Below are 23,126 nucleotides of genomic sequence, written 5' to 3'. Positions count from 1 at the left end.
ACAAAATCGCTACAGGTAAACACGGGTCACACGGAAACTAACCCCCCTCCCCACTTTAACTCAGACTGCTCTCTGCGAATCTGTCGGCTTGAGCACACCAGAAAAATTATTCTAGATAACATCTGCCTTCCTGTTGCTATTACAAGTACAGCTAACAGCCACACTTAAAGCTGCCAGAAGCGGGAGAAGGTACTGCTTGTATGGTACTCAAGTGGGCGTGCATATGAGCACACTGGCAACTGCCCAAACAAACCTAATGTAAACCGTTATGAGGTCACACTCATCGGAAGCAGTTTGATTTTAGGAAGTATTGCATAGTCTTCATCCTAAAGCCTTTGACATGTTTTGCTGTTGGCAGATGCTTGTGTGTGCACTGTGTTTTGTTGTCACAGATAGTGCATTTCCTTGGCAGCTGAAGTTTTATTTTGATATTTTATAGCTGCAGTATTATTCTGCAACAACAGGCCAAAATATTTTTTTTTTTTTTGTTAGGGTATTAGTTGTTACCAGCCAAAACAACAAAAATTTAACAGAAAACTAAAACAATGAAATATTCCTGGAATACTAAAAATTTCCTGGGTTTTTCCCAGTATTCTCCCACATGAAAAAATTCCCGGGTTTTTCCTGTATTTCCTGGTTGTCCTGGGGTGTGTCCACCCTGAAGTTACATTTCCCTTGACTCAGGTTCTAAGTGCCTTTGTGCCCTTTAGTCTATGCTTTTCAACAATTTTTTCCGAAAAAACACAGACACAAACAAACATCTTTGATTCTGGAACCTAGCAGTTAACAGACCTTTTGGTACACGTCATTTGGTAAGTGTAACATCACTCATTCTTTTTAGAGAAATGGAGGGAGCCATTTAAGAACAAAACCTGAACTCTAATCACTCAGAAGCTTAACCATTTCTGACACCAAAATGACTGAGGTTAGAATTTAACAAACAGAATCCAAACTTGCAACAAGATAGTTTGACATGAATATTACAGGAAACAATCATTCATACATACTCAGCTACCTTTACCTTTAAGATAACAGTGTGGTAATACTCTGGGTTATTTTTAATGAACAATAACCCAGAGCATTGCTCATTAAAGATTTTAATATTCAATGACTGATTTTCATATGAGGAGCTACATTAACGACTCATATTATCCACTGATATTACACTCCAAGTCAATGAAAGTGGCATATGTAATGAAGTAAATCATTTTAAGATAACCTAAGACAATTTTAACATTTTGTGCTGTGTGTCATTTCAATCACACAACTATTAATTTCAATGAAATCCAACTTCAACTCATTGCTAAAGATCATTCAGGTACTCATGAATGCCAAGTAGTGAACCAGCTTATAATAAAGCTGTCACAGGGCATGAAGATGATAGTCTTCACAAATTAGTAATTGGAACTTTAAGTAAGAGGCAAGCTACAAAATGTTATATTAAAATGGAAGATAAGTAGTTTGTTACCTATTACAATACTATGATGCCAAGTTTCATATTTAATTATAATTAAAATAAACGACTTTTGATTAATAAATTACCCAAAAATCCCTGCTTAACCATGTCCTGGAGAACTCCTATGTCACCACCACCAAATCTTGTTCCAAATTTGCTTCCCAGGTCCTTTGCAATGTGTGATGCAACATCAACACCAACTTCATCTAGCAATGTAGCTGCACCCACAGGGAAGCCAAATGTTTTGCTAAGTTTATCTAAAGTCTTGAACTCCACACCTTCCTGAAAAGGTTACTTTAGTTTTGAAATTATTGTAAAATATCCAATGATATGTGCAACAAATACAGTCCAATAGCTTAAAGAACCTATAAGATTAAACAATGCTCAATTTCAAAAATCAAGTAAGTAAAACCATAGAAAGAGCAATATTAAAACCAGTAGCAAGTAACCTGTGAAATTCCTGCAAGTTCCTTTCTTTAATAAAGTGCATGCAGAACATAAATATTAGAACAATAAAATTAAAAGCTGTACTAAAATGACAAAAATTATTATACATGAAGTACAATACTGCAACAACCAGTGAATGGGGTGCTACCACATTTGAACTTTTTGGAACTTAATAAAATTAAAAACAGTAATAAGTTACATACTGCCCAAAGGGATTTGCCCTGTTCTCTTAATCCCTTTGCCTTGAACTAACTCTATCATTTTAATTTATACAAATGCTGGTTGCAGAGAAGATGTCAAAACAGCTTAAACCCCTATGTGAAGATTCTGTGTTCATGAACAACATAGAAATTCCACATTACATCTATACAATCTACAAAAGGACAAGAACTTACTTTCTTCACATAATACACTGAAATTGCAATTCTGAAGTAGCTATGACTTGATTATGTACCTGCAAAAGCCTTAATGCTTCAGCTTGCATGGCTGCAAGAATTCTTGTTGTATAAAAACCTGGTCCATCTCTCACAGTTATCACCACTTTTCCCTGTTTCAGTCCAACATCAACTGCAGAAGCTGCAGTATCTTTTGAAGTCTGATCAGTTGTTATCACTTCCAATAACTGCATCTTGTCAACAGGTGAAAAGTAATGCATACCAATAACCTTGGGAAAAAAAGGATTGACGTTACTGTCTTCTCTTTTGCTGAGAAACAAGTCAGACACTCCCACAATACATTACCCTGAATGGGTGTATATGAAAACTGAACTGCAAGAAAATGAATACAAAGTTATCAAATTTATGGAAATGGTAGTCTAGGAATGGAGAACACAAATTGTAAACAAAAGATTTATTTTTCTTGTTACACTGTTTTGACTGAAAAGTTATCAACTTTCATTCAAAATAACACAGTATTTGCTTGTATGCTGGCAAATCATACAAAAATTTTCATTCTGGTTTTCTCTACATTTAAACAATAGAATGAATAAAAATAACCACCCAATTTACAGTCCAAGGATTTAGCAGAATACTGACTGGCTGTTTCCATGTGTTCCAAGAAGATGAACAAACAAGTGAACGAACAAACAAACGAATGAACAAATAAACAAATAAACAGAATGTATGCAAGTCTGTAAGCTATATTACAATATTCAACTGCTTTTTTTGTGCATTGATATATACTTAACACCTACACCATAACTATAGTGCACATCTTGGTTAATTTTATTTTTTGCTTTTGCTGTGTACATGGAAAGAGTTAAACAGCAATACCAAGAAAGGTCATCATACACAGAGAGAATCATTTGCAGGGCATCACCTCTGTTCCAAACAGCCACCTCCAGGTGGTGCTAGCTATCAGAACTACAAACTGCTTCCATGCCACTTCCATCAGCACACGATATCTGTCCACTGATAGTGTTGCCAGCTGCCTGAAAGAGCACTGTTAACTGTGGTCTATTTCACTCCTGCTCAGTACTGACGGGGATGGAGCTCTTTTCCCAAAAGGCACACAAGTCAATGTGCCGTGGACATTTGATAGTTCCTGCATTACATCACAGTTCCTACAGTTCAGCCATTCTGACAGTGCCAACATTTTCTGCTCTGGAGCACAGTTCCAGAAGTTCTGTTCAAAAGACATCAGTTCCGACTTAGAAGTCGCTATTTACACAATATTTGGCACAGTCAACTATGAGTGTCTGCATAAGTACTTGCAATCATAGTGACAATATCAGTCTGCCAAGAGACAGCAAAGTTATTTAGATTTCATTGTATTAGGTACAGGACATCAACTGCCACACCTCAAACTGTTATCAAAGTTAAGTTTTGTATCACAACTGTGGCAAAGGTACAAACTTTGAACAACAAAAACAACTAACTTAAGCTGTGCAGAATAATCTGGGGTTCTGTTGCAGAAACTATGCACACTTCAACTCTAGTCTACGGTGGTATATAGTGTTCCTGTAATGCTCAATAGAGCACACATACAAAAGCTCAAGGCAGCTTAACAACACAATAAGAATATCAGTGGAGCACTCAGATCAACCCTTGCTAACTGGCAACCTATAACAAGTCACATTCACAACCCCTGCACCTTTGGCAAAAATCAGTTATTCTCTGTGAGTTTAAATGCATATCAGGCAACCTGCGACTCGCTGACCATCAAGCCACAGTTGTCCTAGAAAGAAACTAGGTCCAATTAAGAAAATCATCCATGAAAATAGCTAATGGAACTGTATATGTCTCAGTTCAAATGAACTGATTCATAGGAATTAGACTAGCCAAAGGCTTGCCCTTCACATTGCCACAATTTACCTAGCATAAAGAAGAAAGCCCCTGCCTTCGACCAATCGTGCAGAATATGGACAACAATTAACAGAATATGCTTCAATCGTGGCAGAAGCACTGACTCTCTTTACAGATACGGTAAGACTCCATCTGTTCACCATTTAGTTACAGATAGGACATATTGTGGAACTTTCAATGAATTCCTGGTGGCAACAAATGGTGCAACTGATTGTATTAAAAATTTAAGTGTCCATAAATTACCTGTGTTATTGCTTTATTTTATTCAGTATTGTGCTTAAAAAACAATATGATATGCAAGTAAGATAAATAAAAGTTAAATGAGTATTTACCATGTTGCCACACTTCTGTTCTAGTGACGGCATGTCAAGCAAGTATACTTGCATCAGAATAACAAAGTAATTGCCGGTTAGACACTGAAAGGCTCAATATTGTGTTAGGTGATATGTGCACAGCCAATATAGCTGTAACACTAACAGCTGCTCAGGTCACTGCTGAATTCTTTTTTATGTTTTCCTTCAATCTGCATTACTCTGATCACCTTACAGTAGCAGAGTAGCCTTATCACTTTGTTGCTCTGATTCACTATTAGCTACAGACATTCTTTTGCATATTATAAAAAAGAATCAGCATAAGGAAAGAAAGCATATGATGAAAATTTATGGCAACAGTAATGCTATCAACCGCAATCATTAGATGATGATCACATGCTTTCTTTCCTTATGCCGATTCTTTTTTATAATATGCAAAAGAATATCTCTAGCTAATAGTGGATCTGAGCTGCAAAGTGATACTGTTACTCTGCTCCTGAAAGGTGATCAGAGTATTGGCAGAGTGCCATGACAACGGTTGATTAGTTGTTGCTGTGGCAGCTCTTTCGTAAAACACTACCTGCCAATTACTTTGTTATTCTGATCCAGGCACAGATCTTAATACCATGGATACTGCCACCTTTCACAGAACTGTAGTAGAAATACTTTTGCTACCACCATGGATGTTTGGCGTGAAATTGGATTAACACTTAATTTCAATAGCCCAATAGTTTTGCAGTCACAATTTTCCTATATTACAGAATAGGTGAAGAGGATAGCACACAATGGACCAGCATGGAGAGTTGCATTAAACCAGTCTTTGGACTGAAGACCAAAACAAGTTTAAGTTGTTCTAAGATAAGTGCTCTGGATAGAGTACTCATTCTATTGCTGATGTAATTTGGGAGACCAATATCTCTAAATTGGGTAAGAAGACGTATAAGACATGTGAAAGAGAACTGTTTTACCCTTTCTAGAATATATGCCAAGTTGCTTAAACAGGAGAAAGTTGATATGAGTACTGGTCTGATGCACAATTTTCAAACTCTTGCTTGCACAGATAGTAATCTACTGTATGAGCCTTCTGACACAGAATGGGCAAATTCAAAGCTTCTGTTCCCCACTGGCTCATATCTATTCATTCCTCTAACTAAAGACACTCTTCAAATCTTAAGTTGGTGCTCAGTTTTTCAAATGTGCACTCAATATACCGTGTAAGAAAGAAAGATAAGTACGTTCATGTCACAATTCGGTCAATCACTAGATTTGCAGAGATTAAACCATACTGATATTTCACCTCTAAAGATGTACTCTGCAGATAGGGATGAACGGTCAGTGAACAATCTTATTTATTGATCATGGTCTCTTGGTATAGCAGTTCAAAAAGAAAGAAATTATGTCAGCTTTTCTCACTTTGTTGGCTGTCAAATGTTGTTATTGAGATATTTTTACTTTTCAACTAACCTTTTCAGGTCGCTTGCTTGCCTTTGCAATATCTGTAATAGGAAGAGCACTGGTGTTGGAAGCCACAACACAATGCTCTGGAATAAGCTGTTCAATCTCCTTGATAACCTTATGCTTGATGTTTAAGTCTTCAAATACTGCTTCTATTACCATATCACAACTTTTAAAATTTGAATAAGAAAGTGTTGGTTCTAGGTTTGACATAAATCGATCCATTTCAAACCTGAAAATAAAACATTTGTCATCATTTTTGAAGTATGCCAGAGATGATTAGATTTCCCAAACACTACAGTAGCATTAGCTAAAGAAGTAGGTTTTTTTAAAAAAGTAGTTTCATTTCAGTACCCAGACAACTTCTTCCTTTTCACTGCTTTATCTAGTCCTGTTTGTATTTGTCCAACACCACGTGCTAGCCCTTTGGGGTCAGTATCCTTCATAATAACTTTATAACCTTTATCTATTGACACATGTGCTATGCCAGCACCCATGAGTCCTGCACCTATTACTGCAATATTTCTGAAACATAAATATAAAAATATATTAACAAACAATTATGAACAAAATAAGCATTTTTAAAAAATCAGCTTAGCATGAGACTGATTTTAAATACTCTTTAGGGAACACAAGGGGAAAAGTGAATATTACTACTGTCTGTCAAACCACTGGACAAAAACAAAATGATTCTCAACATTTTCATGGTCTCTTCTGTGGTGCTTTGAGAATTTCAGAGTAAATTCTAGAACCACTCAGCCTTCCACCGTTTCGAACACCTGACTTTTTAGAAGTGAGGAGAAGAAAAGAATATGCCCTAGTACGCATCACCTATTTGTATGTACAGGTCAAGAAACAGTTACGAGAAAAAGATGGACCCAGCAGCCGAATGGCGGCAGACAAGTACCTGCTGTACGGTCCACGGAGTTTCTGTGTAAACACAGAGAAGAGAAGAAAAGAAAAGTTAATGTAGTATTCTGTGCTCTTTAGTGTCTCTTGATTGTAAATAAACTAACTAACAATTGAATATAGATTTCTATGTACATTCACATATTGGACTCACTTGAGACTGTAGAGTTTTAACTTACTATGTGTCCTGGCTGTGAACAAATCAAGACACATGTATGATGTTCATAAATTATTTAGTTATCAAACCAATGATATCTGAATATGTGTAAATGAGTCTAATGTTTAAGGAGTAATTTAGCTTGCAGAAGTTGTTCTCCATGGATGTTGAAAATACAAAGTGATTGAACTGAAAAGTTCCCAAATTATTTCAAGGATAAAGAAGTAGTTTAATAAATTCCTTTAGCCAGCTATAGTCTTCAGAGAAGCAGCTTTTGGGAGATCAGGGTAGCTGATTACCCAGAGAAGAGGATTGGCTACACACATCATACAAGTTAACTGACTTGAGACATGTGTGAGCCTTGCAACCCAATACCACACGTGTCTTGTCAACCGAAAAATGTTAGAACGTGGAGACCCAAGTAACAGGACCCGAAGAAAGCGGGAATTTTAAGACAGAAACAGGAAGAAGATGATATGAGTTGCCATAGCAACCAGGCATACCAAGATATGAGAACTGTTTCTACTAATTGTATTGAGTCCAATAAACCAATGGAAGAAAGTTGTGAGTACAACACAGTAAAAGAAATGAGAAAGTACAGGGTGTATAAAAAATGACCAGTATATTTGAAACAGCAATACAAACTAAACGAGCAGCAATAGAAATACACCGGTTGTTGCAATATGCTTGGGACAACAGTACATTTTCAGGCAGACAAACTTTCGAAATTACAGTAGTTACAATTGTCAACAACAGATGGCGCTGCGGTCTGGGAAACACTATAGTACGATATTTTTCACATATCCACCATGCGTAGCAATAATATGACGTAGTCTCTGAATGAAATTACCCGAAACCTTTGACAACGTGTCTGGCGGAATGGCTTCACATGCAGATGAGATGTACTGCTTCAGCTGTTCAATTGTTTCTGGATTCTGGCGGTACACCTGGTCTTTCAAGTGTCCCCACAGAAAGAAGTCACAGGGGTTCATGTCTGGCGAACAGGGAGGCCAATTCACGCCGCCTCCTGTGCCGCCTCTTGTATGTTTCGGATAGCCCAAAGCAATCACACGATCATCGAAATATTCATTCAGGAAATTAAAGACGTCGGCCGTGCGATGTGACCAGGCACCATCTTGCATAAACCACGAGGTGTTCGCAGTGTTGTCTAAGGCAGTTTGTACCGCCACAAATTCACGAAGAATGTCCAGATAGCGTGATGCAGTAATCGTTTCGGATCTGAAAAATGGGCCAATGATTCCTTTGGAAGGAATGGCGGCACAGACCAGTACTTTTTGAGGATGCAGGGATGATGGGACTGCAACATGGGGCTTTTCGGTTCCCCATATGCGCCAGTTCTGTTTATTGACGAAGCCGTCCAGGTAAAAATAAGCTTCGTCAGTAAACCAAATGTTGCCCACATGCATATCGCCGTTGTCAATCCTGTGCACTATATCGTTAGCGAATGTCTCTCGTGCAGCAATGGTAGCGGCGCTGAGGGGTTGCCGCATTTGAATTTTGTATGAATAGAGGTGTAAACTCTGGCGCATGAGACGATACGTGGACGTTGGCGTCATTTGGACCGCAGCTGCAACACGGCGAACGAAAACCCGAGGCTGCTGTTGGATCACCTGCTGCACTAGGTGCACGTTGCCTTCTGTGGTTGCCGTACGCGGTCGCCCTACCTTTCCAGCACGTTCATCCGTCACGTTCCCAGTCCGTTGAAATTTTTCAAACAGATCCTTTATTGTATCGCTTTTCGGTCCTTTGGTTACATTAAATCTCCGTTGAAAACTTCCGTCTTGTTGCAACAACACTGTGTTCTAGGCGGTGGAATTCCAACACCAGAAAAATCCTCTGTTCTAAGGAATAAACCATGTTGTCCACAGCACACTTGCACGTTGTGAACAGCACACGCTTACAGCAGAAAGACTATGTACAGAATGGCGCACCCACAGACTGCGTTGTCTTCTATATCTTTCACATCACTTGCAGCGCCATCTGTTGTTGAAAATTGTAACTACTGTAATTTCGAAAGTTTGTCCACCTGAAAATGTACTGTTGTCCCAAGCATATTGCAACAAACGGTGTATTTCTATCGCTGCTCGTTTAGTTTTTATTGCAGTTTCAAATATACCGGTCATTTTTGAAGCACCCTGTAATAGTGGCAAAAATCCATAGAAAAGACCTCAACCTTTCGACTAACAAGACTTTGTGTGGAGAGTAAGCCGTCTTCACACACGTCCATCACGTCCATCACGTCGATGCAGTAACCAGCCACTGACATCGACTGCACCAGCTGCTGCTCACCAGTGCTGATTCTGCATCCACTTGCCAACAATGATGCTGAAACCAAAATTCAATGCCACCGGCGCCAGTGCTGCCCACCGGTGCTGATTACACATTCGCTTACCAACACAGCTCTCTATGCAGGTTGTTAGAGGATCGTGCCTGTTAAGTCGCCTTCACACTCCTCTCTAGTCAGCGGTGGCCCCGATTGTAATGCCAACAGCAGCTGATGCTATCCACGTATAGTTAGCTATTATTTTTGCCTAGCCAGCCAGTCTCTCCTGCCATCTGCGTATAGTTAGGTCTTATTTTTAGCTAAGCTGCTATTTGAAAGTAATCTCTTAGGCCGCTGGTCTACAGAAACCTGGGTGCAGATTAATGAATTGCAAAGCATGTTAGATTAATAGAAAATATGATTTTGTATGAATCATTAAATAATTGTGATAATATAATACATATTTTATAATCCATGCAGAACGTCTGTTTTACCCTTTATGATATGTGATGTATAGGGGAGGGTTTATAGTAGTGTAGGTAAAAGCACGACTAACACAACACACACATCACACTTTTCAGACAATCCTCACTGACAAGTGTGACTGGTTCCACAACATTTGCTGTTCCGTAGGGGTTGCTAAGATTTTTCTTCGGTGACTTCAAACGTGAAGGTGAGAATGTCTGTTCTGCAGGAGACGTTTAATCATCATACCCCCTTCGGCTTCTCACTCAAGTACTTGCGAAGTAGGGATCCTGGGGAAGGTGGGATGGGAAGGGTTCTCAGTCTTTGGGACTATCTTCTTTCTCTTCTTTGATTTTAGCAACCATTTCTACTTTTTCCTTTCTTACTTCTCATCTGCATACTGGTCTATCTTTCCCTCTTTCCATATGCATGTACTTCTATCACTGAAGTTCTTATTTTCCATGGTTTCCAATAACCTTCAACTTATTTCGTATAAGTAGGCTGAGGAATCAGGCTACACAAACACACTTCCGCACAGACAAACCATAACACAAAGACACAAACAATGAAAGTCTGGATTAAAAGGATGTGAGAACCGTCAAGTGTTGTAGGGGGAAAGAACGTGCACATAGAGAAATATGAACTTATGGTTGTTCATTGTGACGGTTCTACATCGCCTAGGTACTTGAAAAAAACTACCATGTTGTTGAAGAGCATAACTGATAAGCGTAAGTCAAGGAGGAACTAATTGTTATAATTATTCATGAATGTCAGTCTAAAAAATATTCTGATGACTTGTAGGATAGTGGGACTCTCATAACTTAAGTAAAAAAATTATATATTGAACAATGTATGTATTCATGAAGTTGATGCTGGAAACATAGAAGTTGATAAGTAAAAGAGGACTAAGGTATAAAAGAGAAGTATGAAAAGGCGAGCATGAAGTGTGAAGCAGATTTTAGTTTTACCAGATAATATTTAGTTATAGTGTACATAAAGACGTATACTAGGGTAATGAACCATGAGGTCTACTCGAGAAGGATAAGGGAGGATGCACCCAGCATATATTTGATGAAAATGGCAGATAGGCAGACCTAAGAAAAGCTGACCTATACTGTATGGACAGAGGCACCAAGAAGGGGATTAACCTGTACCATAGGAAAATAGGAATTATGAAAAGGGGTGCACCTACCAAAACAGAAGGAGAAAGGGTACTCATAGTATCAATCAGTAATGTGAGGTATACGTACTGTTTCTAGAGGGGAAAGGACAGTATCATGACGAAAGTCATGAAAGTTTGTAGAAATTATTTTGGTAGCATTATTACATTTTATGAGTGTCAATAGGAACACTTATTTTGGCCACAGTTCCTCCAGACTACAAAAAGTTTATAAATAATAAGACCATTGCGTACATCTGGAGTTTGCGATTGGAAATTGAAACAGAGTCCTAACAAATCCTAACTACTAGGAAAACTTGCCAGATTACAATGGAATATTCAGAGTTGAAGTTAAAATAGAGCGAGAGTAGAATAAATGAAAGATTGCCTAAAATTTATTCTAAATGAGTACAAAGATGAATGTTGGAATGTACATTGTTATAATTGTACGTGATATAAATTTACATGATGACTGTATAAAGTATCGTGTGTTCCATTTAAGGGGGGTGGGGTGTGGGGGTGGGGGTGGGGAGGGAATACGTAGTGCTTCGAGAATTTCGGAGTAAATTCTAGAACCACTCAGCCTTCCACTGTTTCACACACCCAATATATTAGAGGTGAGTGGGAGAAACAAATACGCCCTACTAAGCATCACCTATTTGTATGTGCAGGGGGGTAAAAAACAAAAAAAAACCAGTTATGAGAAAAAGGTGAACCCGGGGGCCGAATGGCGGAAGACGAGTACCTGTAGTAAGGTCCCTCACTTCCCGTGTACAGGTAGAGAAGAACAAGAAAAGTTTATGTAGTATTCTAACTATTTGCTGACCAGTTCCCTTTCTAGGCAGTGCCTAGGCCAATTATCCTTTTCCTTGTACACTGTCAAGGTTGTCAACTTTCATAAACCCTGAATGAGACTTTCACTCTGCAGTGGAGTGTGTGCCGATCTGAATCTTCCTAGCTGATAAAAACTGTGTGACGGGCCAAGACTCGACCTCGGGACCTTTGCCTTTCACAAGCAAGTGCTCTAACATCTGAGCTACTGATGCACGACTTATGCCCCATCCTCACAGCTTTACTTTCGCTTGGGTAGCTCAGATGGTAGAGCACTTGCTCACGAAAGGAAAAAAGGTCCTGAGTTCGAGTCTCGGTTTGGCACATAATTTTAATCTGTCAGGAAGTTTCAGCGTACACTCCGCTGCAGAGCGAAAATCTCATTCTGGAAACATCCCCCAGGCTGTGACTAAGCCATGTCTCCACAATATCCTTTCTTCCCGGAGTGCAACTTCTGTTAGGTTTGCAGGAGAGCTTCTGTGAAGGTTTGAAAGTAGCAGACGAGGCACTGGCGGAAGAAAAGCTGTGAGGACGGGGGGTGGGACACGCTTGGGTAGCTCCAATGGTAGAGCAGTTGCCCACGAAAGGCACTGGTCCCGAGTTTGAGTCTCAGTCCAGCACACAGTTTTAATCTTCCAGGAAGTTTGATAAACCCTTTTTGAAAACTAGCTGAATACCTGCAGCTTCACCCGCATATGCATATGTCACATATAACACAAACATCTCTTTTCCCCTGCTACCCCCCTTTCTCTCTTCTCTTGGTCCCTCTCAATTCCCCCCCCCCCCCCCCTTTCATTCATCACCCCTCCACCCACCCTCTTCCTGTACTTTCTGTCCCCTTTCTCTGCCCATCTCCTCCGTAACCCTGCCCCACCTCTCTGTACCCCCAGCCACTTTCTCTTCCCAACCCACTCAGTTAACTATTCCTCCTCCCCTCTCCTCCTGTCCATCTTATCTTCTCTCTCCTCCTCTCTGTTCATCACCTCCTTCCTCTCTGACTACCTACATCTCCTCCTGCCCCCTTCTAGCTTTTCACCTTCTCCTGTTCACTCCCCCCTCCCCCTCCCATCTCTCTCTCTCTCTCTCTCTCTCTCTCTCTCTCTCTCTCTCTCACACACACACACACACACACACACACACACACACAAGTATTCTCCTTTCTCCTTAACCCTCTCTCTGTCCAACCTTTCGTGGAGCCCCTCTGCCCATTCTCTCTCCTGCCCTCCTCTTGCCCTACTTATCTTTTTCCCCACAGTTTCACACACATAGATGTTACACAAATATATTGCATGCATCTTCCCTTCCTTCCTTCCTTCCCTCCTTGTCCATATCCTCCTCCTGCTTTCACCCATGATCTCCTCTTACCTCCATCTCCCTGTCCACACCCTTCTTATCCCATCCCTCTGTCCTCTGTCCATCTTCTTACCCCACTCTGCCTACTCCTCCTTGCTTCTCTGTACCCATCTTCTTACCCCCACTCTGCCTACTCCTCCTTGCTTCTCTGTACATCCCCTCTCTTTGTCCATCTTCTTCTTCTCCTCCCCCCCCCCCTTCTGTTTACCTATTCCTTCCTCAGTCCCTCTTGTCAATTTCCTCCTCTACCCTCACCCTATCCATCTACTACTACACCCAATCTTTCTTCACCTCCATCTGTTCCTACATCCTCCTCCTCCATCCTATTGATCTCCTTCCCCTCGATTTCCTTCCTTCTACCCCCTCCCTCTGTACATTCCCTCCTGTGCCTTTCCCTATCCATTCCTTCATGCCTCCCTTCCCCCTTCCTCCCTGTAACACCATTCCCTCCTCTATTCATCTAAACCTACTTCCAACTACACTCATCCACACAAGTCGGTAACCCTTGTACAACAGGTCAGTTAAGTAGGCCATTAGTATTCCCCAGCATGCCTCTTGTGCAGGCAACCTACTTCAGATCAAAGGCTTGGAAAACCTAGGTAGGCTAATACTATTTGTACAGAACACAACTGGTGTGCAGGACAGCCTATACAGCACAGGCTAAAAAATTTTTCTGCCCTCATCTCTGCTCCTATTGGAGTGCGGATACCTTAAGTTTGTTGTTTGTGTGTCAAATTTTGATGGAATTAATCCAGAAGTTTAGGGGATTCTCCCCCCCCCCCCCAAACTTACATGTGCTTTACATATATGGTGTAACTCCTCCTCCCACCACATCTCTCCCTCCCCATCTACATCAATACCCTACAGCCCCCTTCATCCATCTTCTACTTGCAACCCCTCTCCCCCCCTTTTGACCATTCTGCTCCCTCCTTTCTGCCTCTCTCTTCATCCCCAGCTCTCTGCCCACCTCCACCTCCTCCTATGTCTTTCTATTCCTCCCCCTCTCACTATCCATGTCCTCCCCCCTCCCGTGTGTGTGTGTGTGTGTGTGTGTGTGTGTGTGTGTGTGTGTGTGTGTGTGTGTGTGTGTGTGTGTGTGTGTGTGTGTACGCACGCAGTTGATAAGCATGCATATGAGAGTGTGCGTGCACCCACGATTGTTCAGTTATCCAATAAAATATTGAAATCTGGAGATCAACCAGTAAACTTCTTGAGAAAAGATCAAGATTTCAATTGAGAGACAGAAAAAAATAAAATTTCAATGTGTAAAACACTGATAGGTGACGATCAGTTTGGATTTAGGAAAAGTAAAGGCACGAGAGAGGCAATTCTGACATTACGGCTAATAATGGAAGCAAGGCTAAAGAAAAATCAAGACACGTTCATAGGATTTGTCGACCTGGAAAAAGTGTTCGACAATATAAAATGGTGCAAGCTGTTCAAGATACTGAAAAAAGTAGGGGTAAGCTATAGGGAGAGACGGGTCATATACAATATGTACAACAACCAAGAGGGAATAATAAGAGTGGACGATCAAGAACGAAGTGCTCGTATTAAGAAGGGTGTAAGACAAGGCTGTAGCCTTTCGCCCCTACTCTTCAATCTGTACATCAAGGAAGCAATGATGGAAATAAAATAAAGGTTCAGGAGTGGAATTAAAATACAATGACACGATTCGCTGATGACATTGCTATCCTAAGTGAAAGAAGAATTACATGATCTGCTGAACGGAATGAACAGTCTAATGAGTACACAGTATGGTTTGAGAGTAAATCGGAGAAAGACGAAGGTAATGAGAAGTAGTAGAAATGAGAACAGCGAAAAACTTAACATTAGGGTTGATGGTCACGAAGTCAATGAAGTTAAGGAATTCTGCTACCTAGGCAGTAAAATAATCAATGACGGACGGAGCAAGGAAGACATCAAAAGCAGACTCGCTATGGCAAAAAAGGCATTTCTGGCCAAGAGAAGTCTACTAATACCAAATACCGGCCTTAATCTGAGAAAGAAATTTCTGAGGATGTACGTCTAGAGTACAGCATTGTATGGAAGTGAAACATGGAATGTGGGAAAACCGGAACAGAAGAGAATCTAAGCATTTGAGATGTGGTGCTATAGACGAATGTTGAAAATTAGGTGGACTGATAATGTAAGGAATGAGGAGGTTCTACGCAGAATCGGAGAGGAAAGGAATATGTGGAAAACACTGATAAAGAGAAGGGACAGGATGGTAGGACATCTGCTAAGACATGAGGGAATGACTTCCATGGTACTAGAGGGAACTGTAGAGGGCAAAAACTGTAGAGGAAGGCAGAGACTGGAATACGTCAAGCAAATAATTGAGGACGTAGGTTGCAAGTACTACTCTGAGATGAAGAGGTTAGCATAGGAAAGGAATTCGTGGCGGGCCACATCAAACCAGTCAGTAGACTGACAAAAAATACTGAAGTACACTCATGCTTCTCTGCTTAAAAGAAGAAAGTTAGCTTGTCAGTAATGGTACAAACTGCAATTAAAAACATTGTGAAAGTCAAGGTTTAACTTCATTATAGTCAAAAATAATGAAAAGCTTGCTTATGATACTATTTTTTATAAATTTATATAACCATGATTCATATAATATGAAATAACGGACTTTGCGCAATTTTGGAGTTTCTACAGATCTTCATTAATTCAGCTTATATTTATGTCAAGTGTTGAAAATCAAATACTGACAGTTCCTAAGAAGACAAGGTTCAGTACAAAACCACAATTATCAATATTTAAAGTTTATCACTCTCTTTTAAACCATATTGCTCTTACTTCACTTGATGAGATGGGTTACCAAAGCGATTCTTTTTGCATTCTGTCTGTCCTTTGAAAAGACCCATTAGTCCTCTACTCTGTGGAGTCATTGCCAGCTGTCCAAATGCAGCACTCTCTGCAGCATATCCTGACTCTGGTCCTTTTTCAATGCCAGTTCGAATGACTTCCAGTATCTGGTGGAAAGAAAGATTGATATCTGATGTTAATATGTATCACCTGTAATGATATGTTGTGTGTACTATAATATGCTGTGACTTACCAAATGAGAAGGCGCTAGTAGATAGACACAATATTATATTTTTTCCCACGTGGAATGTTTCCTGACTTACCAAACGGGACAGTGCTGGAGATAGACACAATAAAAAAAAAAAAAAATATATATATATATATATATATATATATATATATATATTATATATATATATATATATATATATATATCAAGCGCATGCACACACACACACACACACATATATATATATATATATATATACAAGACACAAGCAGACATATGTAAAGGCAAAGAGTTTGGGCAGTGATGTCACTCAGGCCGAAGTACAGAGGCAAAGATGTTGTTGAGTGACAAGTGATGTATGAGGGGCTGCAACTTGAAATTAGCGGAGGTTGAGGCCTCGTGGGTAATGGGAAAAGAGGATATATTGAAGGGCAAGTTCCCATCTCCAGAGTTTGGATAGGTTGGTGTTGGTGGGAAGTATCCAGATAACCCGGACGGTGTAACACTGTGCCAAGATGTGCTGGCCGTGCACCAAGGCGTGTTTAGCCACAGGGTGATCCTCATTACCAACAAACACTGTCTGCCTGTGTCCATTCATGCGAATGGACAGTTTGTTGCTGGTCATTCCCACATAGAAGGCTTCACAGTATAGGCTGGTCAGTTGGGAAATCACGTGGGTGCTTTCACATGTGGCTCTGTCTCTGATCATGTACACCTTTCGGGTTACAGGACTGGAATAGGTGGTGATGGGAAGGTGCGTGAGACAGGTTTTACACCATGGGCGGTTACAAGGGTAGGATCCATAGGGTAGGGAAGGTGGCTTGGGAATTTCATAGGGATGAACTAAGAGGTTACGAAGGTTAGGTGGATGGCGGAAAGACACTCTTGGTGGAGTGGGGAGGACTTCATGAAGGATGGATCTCATTTCGGGGCAGGATTTTAGGAAGTCTTATCCCTGCTGGAGAGCCACATTCAGAGTTTGATCCAGTCCCGGAAAGTATCCGTCACAAGTGGGGCACTTTTGGTGTTCTTCTGTGGGAGGTTCTGGGTTTGAGGGGATGAGGAAGTGGCTCTGGTTATTTGCTTCTGTACCAGGTCGGGAGGGTAGTTGTTTTCAGGTTGTTGGTGTAATGGTTCAGGGATTCGGGACTGGAGCAGATTCGTTTGCCACGAAGACCTAAGCTGTAGGGAAGGGAACGTTTGATATGTAATGGGTGGCAGCTGTCATAATGGAGGTACTGTTGCTTGTTGGTGAGTTTGGTGTGAACGGATGTGTGAAGTTCGCCATTGGACAGACGGAGGTCAACGTCGAGGAAAGTGGGATGGGATTTGGAGTAGGACCAGGTGAATCTGATCGAAGCAAAGGAGTTGAGGTTGGAGAGGAAATTCTGGAGTTGTTCTTCACTGTGAGTCCAGATCATGAAGATGTCATCATTAACTCTGTACCAAACTTTGGGTTGGCAGACCTGAGTAACCAAGAAGGCTTCCTCTATGCGACCCATAAATAGGTTGGCATACGAGGGGGGCATCCTGGTACCCATAGCTGTTCCCTTTAATTGTTGGTATGTCTGACCTTCAAAAGTGAAGAAGTTGTGAGTTAGAATGAAGCTGGCTAAGGTGATGAGGAAAGAGGTTTTAGATAGGGTGGCAGGTGAACAGCGTGAAAGGAAGTGCTCCATTGCAGCGAGGCCCTGGACATGCGGGATATTTGCGTATAGGGATATGGCATCAATGGTTACAAGGATGGTTTCCAGGGGTAACAGATTGGGTAATGATTCCAGGCATTCGAGAAAGTGGTCGGTGTCTCTGATGAAGGATGGGAGACTGCATCTAATGGGTTGAAGGTGTTGATCTACATAGGCAGATATACGTTCTGTGGGGGCTTGGTAACCAGCTACAATGGGGCTGCCGGGATGTTTGGGTTTGTGAATTTTAGGAACTAGGTAGCAGGTAGGGATGCCGCGTGTCGGTGGGGTCAGGAGGTTGACGGAGTCAGGTGAAAGGTTTTGTAGGGGGCCTAAGATTCTGAGCATTCCTTGAAGCTCTGCCTGGACATCAGGAATGGGATTACCTTGGCAAACTTCGTATGTAGTGTTGTCTGAAAGCAGACGCAGTCCCTCAGCCACATACTCCCAACTATCATGTACCATGGTCGCGCAACCCTTGTCAGCCGCAAGAATGACGATGGATCAGTCAGCTTTCAGATCATGGATAGCCTGGGCTTCAGCTGAGGTGATGATGGGAGTAGGATTAAGGTTTTTCAAGAAAGATTGAGAGGCAAGGCTGGAATTGAGAAATTCCTGGAAGTTTTGGAGAGGGTGATTTTGAGGAAGAGGAGGTGGGTTCCGCAGTGACGGAGGACGGAACTGTTCCAGGCAGGGTTCAATCTGGATAGTGTCTTGGGGAGCTGGATCATTAGGAGTAAGATTAGGATCATTTTTCTTTATGGCAATGTGATATTTCCAACAGAGACTACGAGTGTAGGACAGTAAATCTTTGACAAGGGCTGTTTGGTTGAATCTGGGAGTGGGGCTGAAGGTGAGGCCTTTGGATAGGACAGAGGTTTTGGAGGAAAGGTTAACTACTGAATTGGGGTGTTGTGGTTCCAGATTGTGTTGACTAGGATTTAGAGGTTTTGGGAGGAGTGGAGCTGGCAGTGGGAGATTGAGTAGATGGGAGAGACTGGGTCTGTGTGCAATGAGAGGAGGTTGAGGTTTGTTGGAAAGGTTGTGGAGGGTGAGTGAGTTGCCTTTCCGGAGGTGGGAAACCAGGAGATTGGATAGTTTTTTGAGGTGGAGGGTGGCATGCTGTTCTAATTTGCGGTTGCCCTGTAGGAGGATGCTCTGAACAGCCAGTGTGGATGTGGGAGAGGAAAGATTGAGGACTTTTATTAGGGATAGGAGTTGACAGGTGTGTTCAATGGCTGAGTTTATGTTTAGGTGAAGGATTAGGCGGGTGAGGGCAATGGATTGTTCAGTTTGGAACTGGTATAGGGACTGATGGAAAGAAGGGTTACAGCCAGAGATGGGAACTTTAAGTGTGAGGCCTTTGGGGGTAATGCCAAATGTCAAAGAAGTCTGAGTAAATAAAATATGGGAGTGTATCCTGGCTAGGGCGAAGGCATGTTTGCAGAGTGAATGTAAATAAAACTTAATGGGGTCGTTGTAGGGATGCTGTGAGAGTGACATGGTATTAGAAGGTGGAAAGTGAAACATGAGGCTGAAATGAAAATGAAAATAAAAATATATGGGGTGAGATAAAGGTGAATTAGAAAGCAACTGGAGATCTGGTGTGAAAAAAGTCGAAAAAGTGTTTTTTAAGCTGAGCTATGTTGATCCTGTGGTGAACTTGGGTTGGTAAACAGCGATGTGCAGAAAGGTTAGGTGGTTGTGCTGCCTCCAAAACACGTTAAAGGACGGAGAAATACGGGAAAATTTTGGAAAAACTGTGTGTAAATGTTTTAAAAGGACTGGTTATGTGGTGGCAGATTATGAAAATGAGGCTAACAATCGTCTGATGAAGAAATAACGTTAAAACCTGTGGGAAGCTGCTAAAAAAATTATCGGTTATTTGGGAAAAATGTGATTGGAAATAAAACGAAAGTTGTTAGAACTAGCTGAAATGGTTGTTTAACAGGTGAAAGGAACTGAAGCTTTGAAATAACATTCACGAAGTTACACAAGAAATGTTTGTAAACTGGGAGCGGTGGATTTTATAGCAGTGGTATTGTTGAAAGTGTTAAAAATTTTTTTGGTTATTCTTTGGAAGTAAATTACGTATTATTGAGTACATATAGGCAGGATAAATTGTATGGTATATTACGGAAAAATGGGAAGGTGAATACAAAGTGAAACTACTTGCACAAACAAAAAGAGAAAGTAAGATGACAGAAAAGATTTCGAAATGCAACAGTGACAATAACAAATGTAATTGTTGGGTTCAAATTAATGATACGAACATAACAGAAAGAACCATTCCACATGGGAAAAATATATTTAAAAAAGATGCTGTGACTTACCAAATGGGAAAGCTCTGGTAGATAGACACAACAAAACACACACACACACACACACACACACACACACACACACACACACACACACACACTCTATAATCATTATTTAATTTATACTGTGCATATATTTTTGTACATTCATATTATAAATATGCTGGGCCAAATATGCAAAGGGGGAAAAAGAAACTACCTTTCAAGAGTACAAAGCTCATAATTATTGCACCTGTAAATTTGGTGTAAAGATTATCTGGCTGCTGCAATTGATTTTTAGTTTTTGTACATGTTTAATACAAATATCGGAAGTCATCAATATTATTTAAAAAAATATATATTAAATTTGGCTTCACTGTGACAGGACACATTTTTGAGCATTACTTAAACATTATGTGAATTTTATGTTGCATGTGCACGAGAGAAAAGAAGACGAGGCCTGTTCCAGAAGTCACAATTTTGCCACAACCTACGAGAACGTCGTTCAGGCCAGACAATATACAATTAAGTTTTTGTAGATAGAAATTTAGAATAACTATTTAAATGTCTATCGGTTTGAATCAGATTGATTGAGTGACTGTTGGGTTGATCTTTAGATAGGAAGTGTTTATTACAAGTGAGTATTATGCAAAGTTTAGGTCAGTGACATTATTAACTCAGATGAGAGTGACTTTATATATTTGTTGTTCTGTATAGTAATGGTTCTTACTAGGGCAGCTTATAAAATGGCAATGCAACAGCAGAGCGAATCATAACAGCCCTCAGCATTAGACGCTAGCTTACCTGAAGAAGTGCCTAGTGGCAGCATTAATCAGGCCCCACAACAAAGCTTAAGTGTTTCGATGTCATCTGAGCAGGACGAAATAAACCCATTGACTGTAATCATGCAGCAGTTAAGACTGTTAGCCGAAAATGTAACAGACTTAACTAATGCGCAAATAGAGACTAAAAGGGGAATCAACGAACAATTAGCAGCCAATCAAGTGAAAGTGAAACAATTAGCAGCTAATCAAGTGAAAGTCCAGGAGCAATTACTAGCTAATCAAACAAAGTTGAATGAGCAATTCGAAGCTAATCAAGCAGAATTAAATAATAAATTAGTAGAGTATTTTCAGAAACTTGATGATAAATTAAATAAAACTGCAGAAGAACTGAAAATTCAGAATGAAAAGACAGAATTAAAATTAGCTGCTCAAATTGAGTAAGTCACTCAGCAGTGTAATGAAAATGCGAAGAAGTTACGCCCAGAGTTAACCGAGTATGTTGCTACTAAGCTTAATACTATTAAAGAGCAGGTCGAGTCAATTCCACAGATAGTTCAAGCACAAGAACAGATGCAATGTTCTATGGCGGTAATTCTGGTATTAGTTGAAGTTCAAGATGAATTAAAACAACAAGTAAATGAGATGTCAGTAGATATGCAGGATTTGAGACAATCAGAAGACAAGATTCCGAAGGGCATCCAAAATTTGGATAAATCCATAAATAACAAAGGAGAGACAAGACGAAGCTGATCATAAGGTAAACATTGTTGTGGGAAAATTCTCACAGTTAAGTCTGGAAAGGCAAACCATTTCTTCAGACGATATTGAACATACGGTCAGAGCAGCTATACAATCTATGACCGAGAGCTCTGAAAAAAATTTATTTAATAAAGGTTTGCAACATGCCAGAGAACAACTAGGCGAAGAACTTAAACAATGGAAAGAAAACATTGAGAGATCTTTAAACCTATCTCGAGAAGATTAGCGTTCCACGCAAGGAAATGATCCCATAACAAGATCTATCAATGAAGCTACATTATTTAACCGATCAAGTACAGAAAGGGACATTAATGCACATGTTCGTTTTTGCAATCAACATCAATCACAACACTATGAGGGTAGTCATAATGACTGTAATTGTAAAAGCAATACTGAGGAGAAAAAACTGAACGTCCTATCACAGTCGCCAAATTTAATTTTTTTTGTATTCAAAAAATTTAAAAACCTCTCTCACAACGGCCTGATTTAGCTTCACTGATCAGGACAGTAAAAACATGCATATGTTAAGGGAATTTTCATTCAAAAAGCAGGCTTATCACATTCACACAGTTCAATACTGTTCTATCCTGATTAAACTGAGCTTAACTTAAATTCCATAAGGCAGTGAAGCAATTTCGAAGTCTCAGTGCGACAAAAATTGTCAGTCGATCTCCTGAAAACATTTGTAATAATTATTAACTTTCGGTGATCACATGAGGAAGACCGGAGATCTGCTGGTAAGACCGTGTTAGCCTACTTATTTGAAGTAACTGAATATCTTGAGCATACAAAACGGCAGGTTCATCCAGTGTAAATCAGTCGTTCTCCACTGATCCCGTGCAACACAGCGTAGTAAGCAGACACTGTCAATAATAATCAGTTAAATAATACACGAACACACTAACTTTAGTTTAGTTCATGTATTAAATTCCTTCTCATACAGAATCTCATCAAGATGGTGACTAGCTCAACAATACATACATATACATCCTCCTCCTTTCACGGCTAATTGGCAAGCTCTGAGTCTTTCTTTTCATAAGAGAAAACATAGATAGCAGAGAAGCTATTCCAGGGAGTAAATGGACACTTCAGGGAATAATAGGGGTTGAAACTACTTTGCATTGATAATCATCGTATATTAAAGTTTAGGAATCAGTAAGATAAGAAGAGATATTTCGAAATATGTACTGAGTTATATAATATATAAAATTTCTGAAAATATCGCGGAGAGACCGCTGCAAGAGACATTACAACACACAAGTTTCACAGGTTGGCAACACTCGCAATGTGAACAAAAACAAACGAACAGACAAAAACACTGTTGCAGGGCGGTCGGAGAAACAGTTTCAGAAAGTGATGTGTAAATAATGCAGTGCAAGAAATACTGCAATATGGCAAAAACTGCCAAATGCAAATGAGAAATGAAG

The 23,126-nt window shown here is 40.3% G+C and overlaps 1 protein-coding gene across 1 annotated transcript in view; it reads right to left on the bottom strand.

Annotated features, from left to right (window-relative positions):
• LOC126272299 (trifunctional enzyme subunit alpha, mitochondrial) overlaps window positions 1–23,126 on the bottom strand; it is a 153,892-nt gene that overhangs the window by 19,603 nt on the left and 111,163 nt on the right. The window contains exons 6-10 of the mRNA XM_049975064.1: window positions 15,933–16,108; window positions 6,327–6,497; window positions 5,982–6,204; window positions 2,358–2,567; window positions 1,543–1,738 (exon numbers count right to left, since the gene is read on the bottom strand). Of these exons, the coding sequence (XP_049831021.1) occupies window positions 1,543–1,738; window positions 2,358–2,567; window positions 5,982–6,204; window positions 6,327–6,497; window positions 15,933–16,108 (976 nt within the window). The remainder of the gene's footprint in view (window positions 1–1,542; window positions 1,739–2,357; window positions 2,568–5,981; window positions 6,205–6,326; window positions 6,498–15,932; window positions 16,109–23,126) is intronic.

The sequence above is a fragment of the Schistocerca gregaria genome, chromosome 5 (assembly GCF_023897955.1).
Source record: "Schistocerca gregaria isolate iqSchGreg1 chromosome 5, iqSchGreg1.2, whole genome shotgun sequence".
Taxonomy (NCBI): domain Eukaryota; kingdom Metazoa; phylum Arthropoda; class Insecta; order Orthoptera; family Acrididae; genus Schistocerca; species Schistocerca gregaria.
The sequence above is the reverse complement of the archived record's forward strand: the minus strand, read 5'-3'. Positions and strand labels throughout refer to the sequence as shown.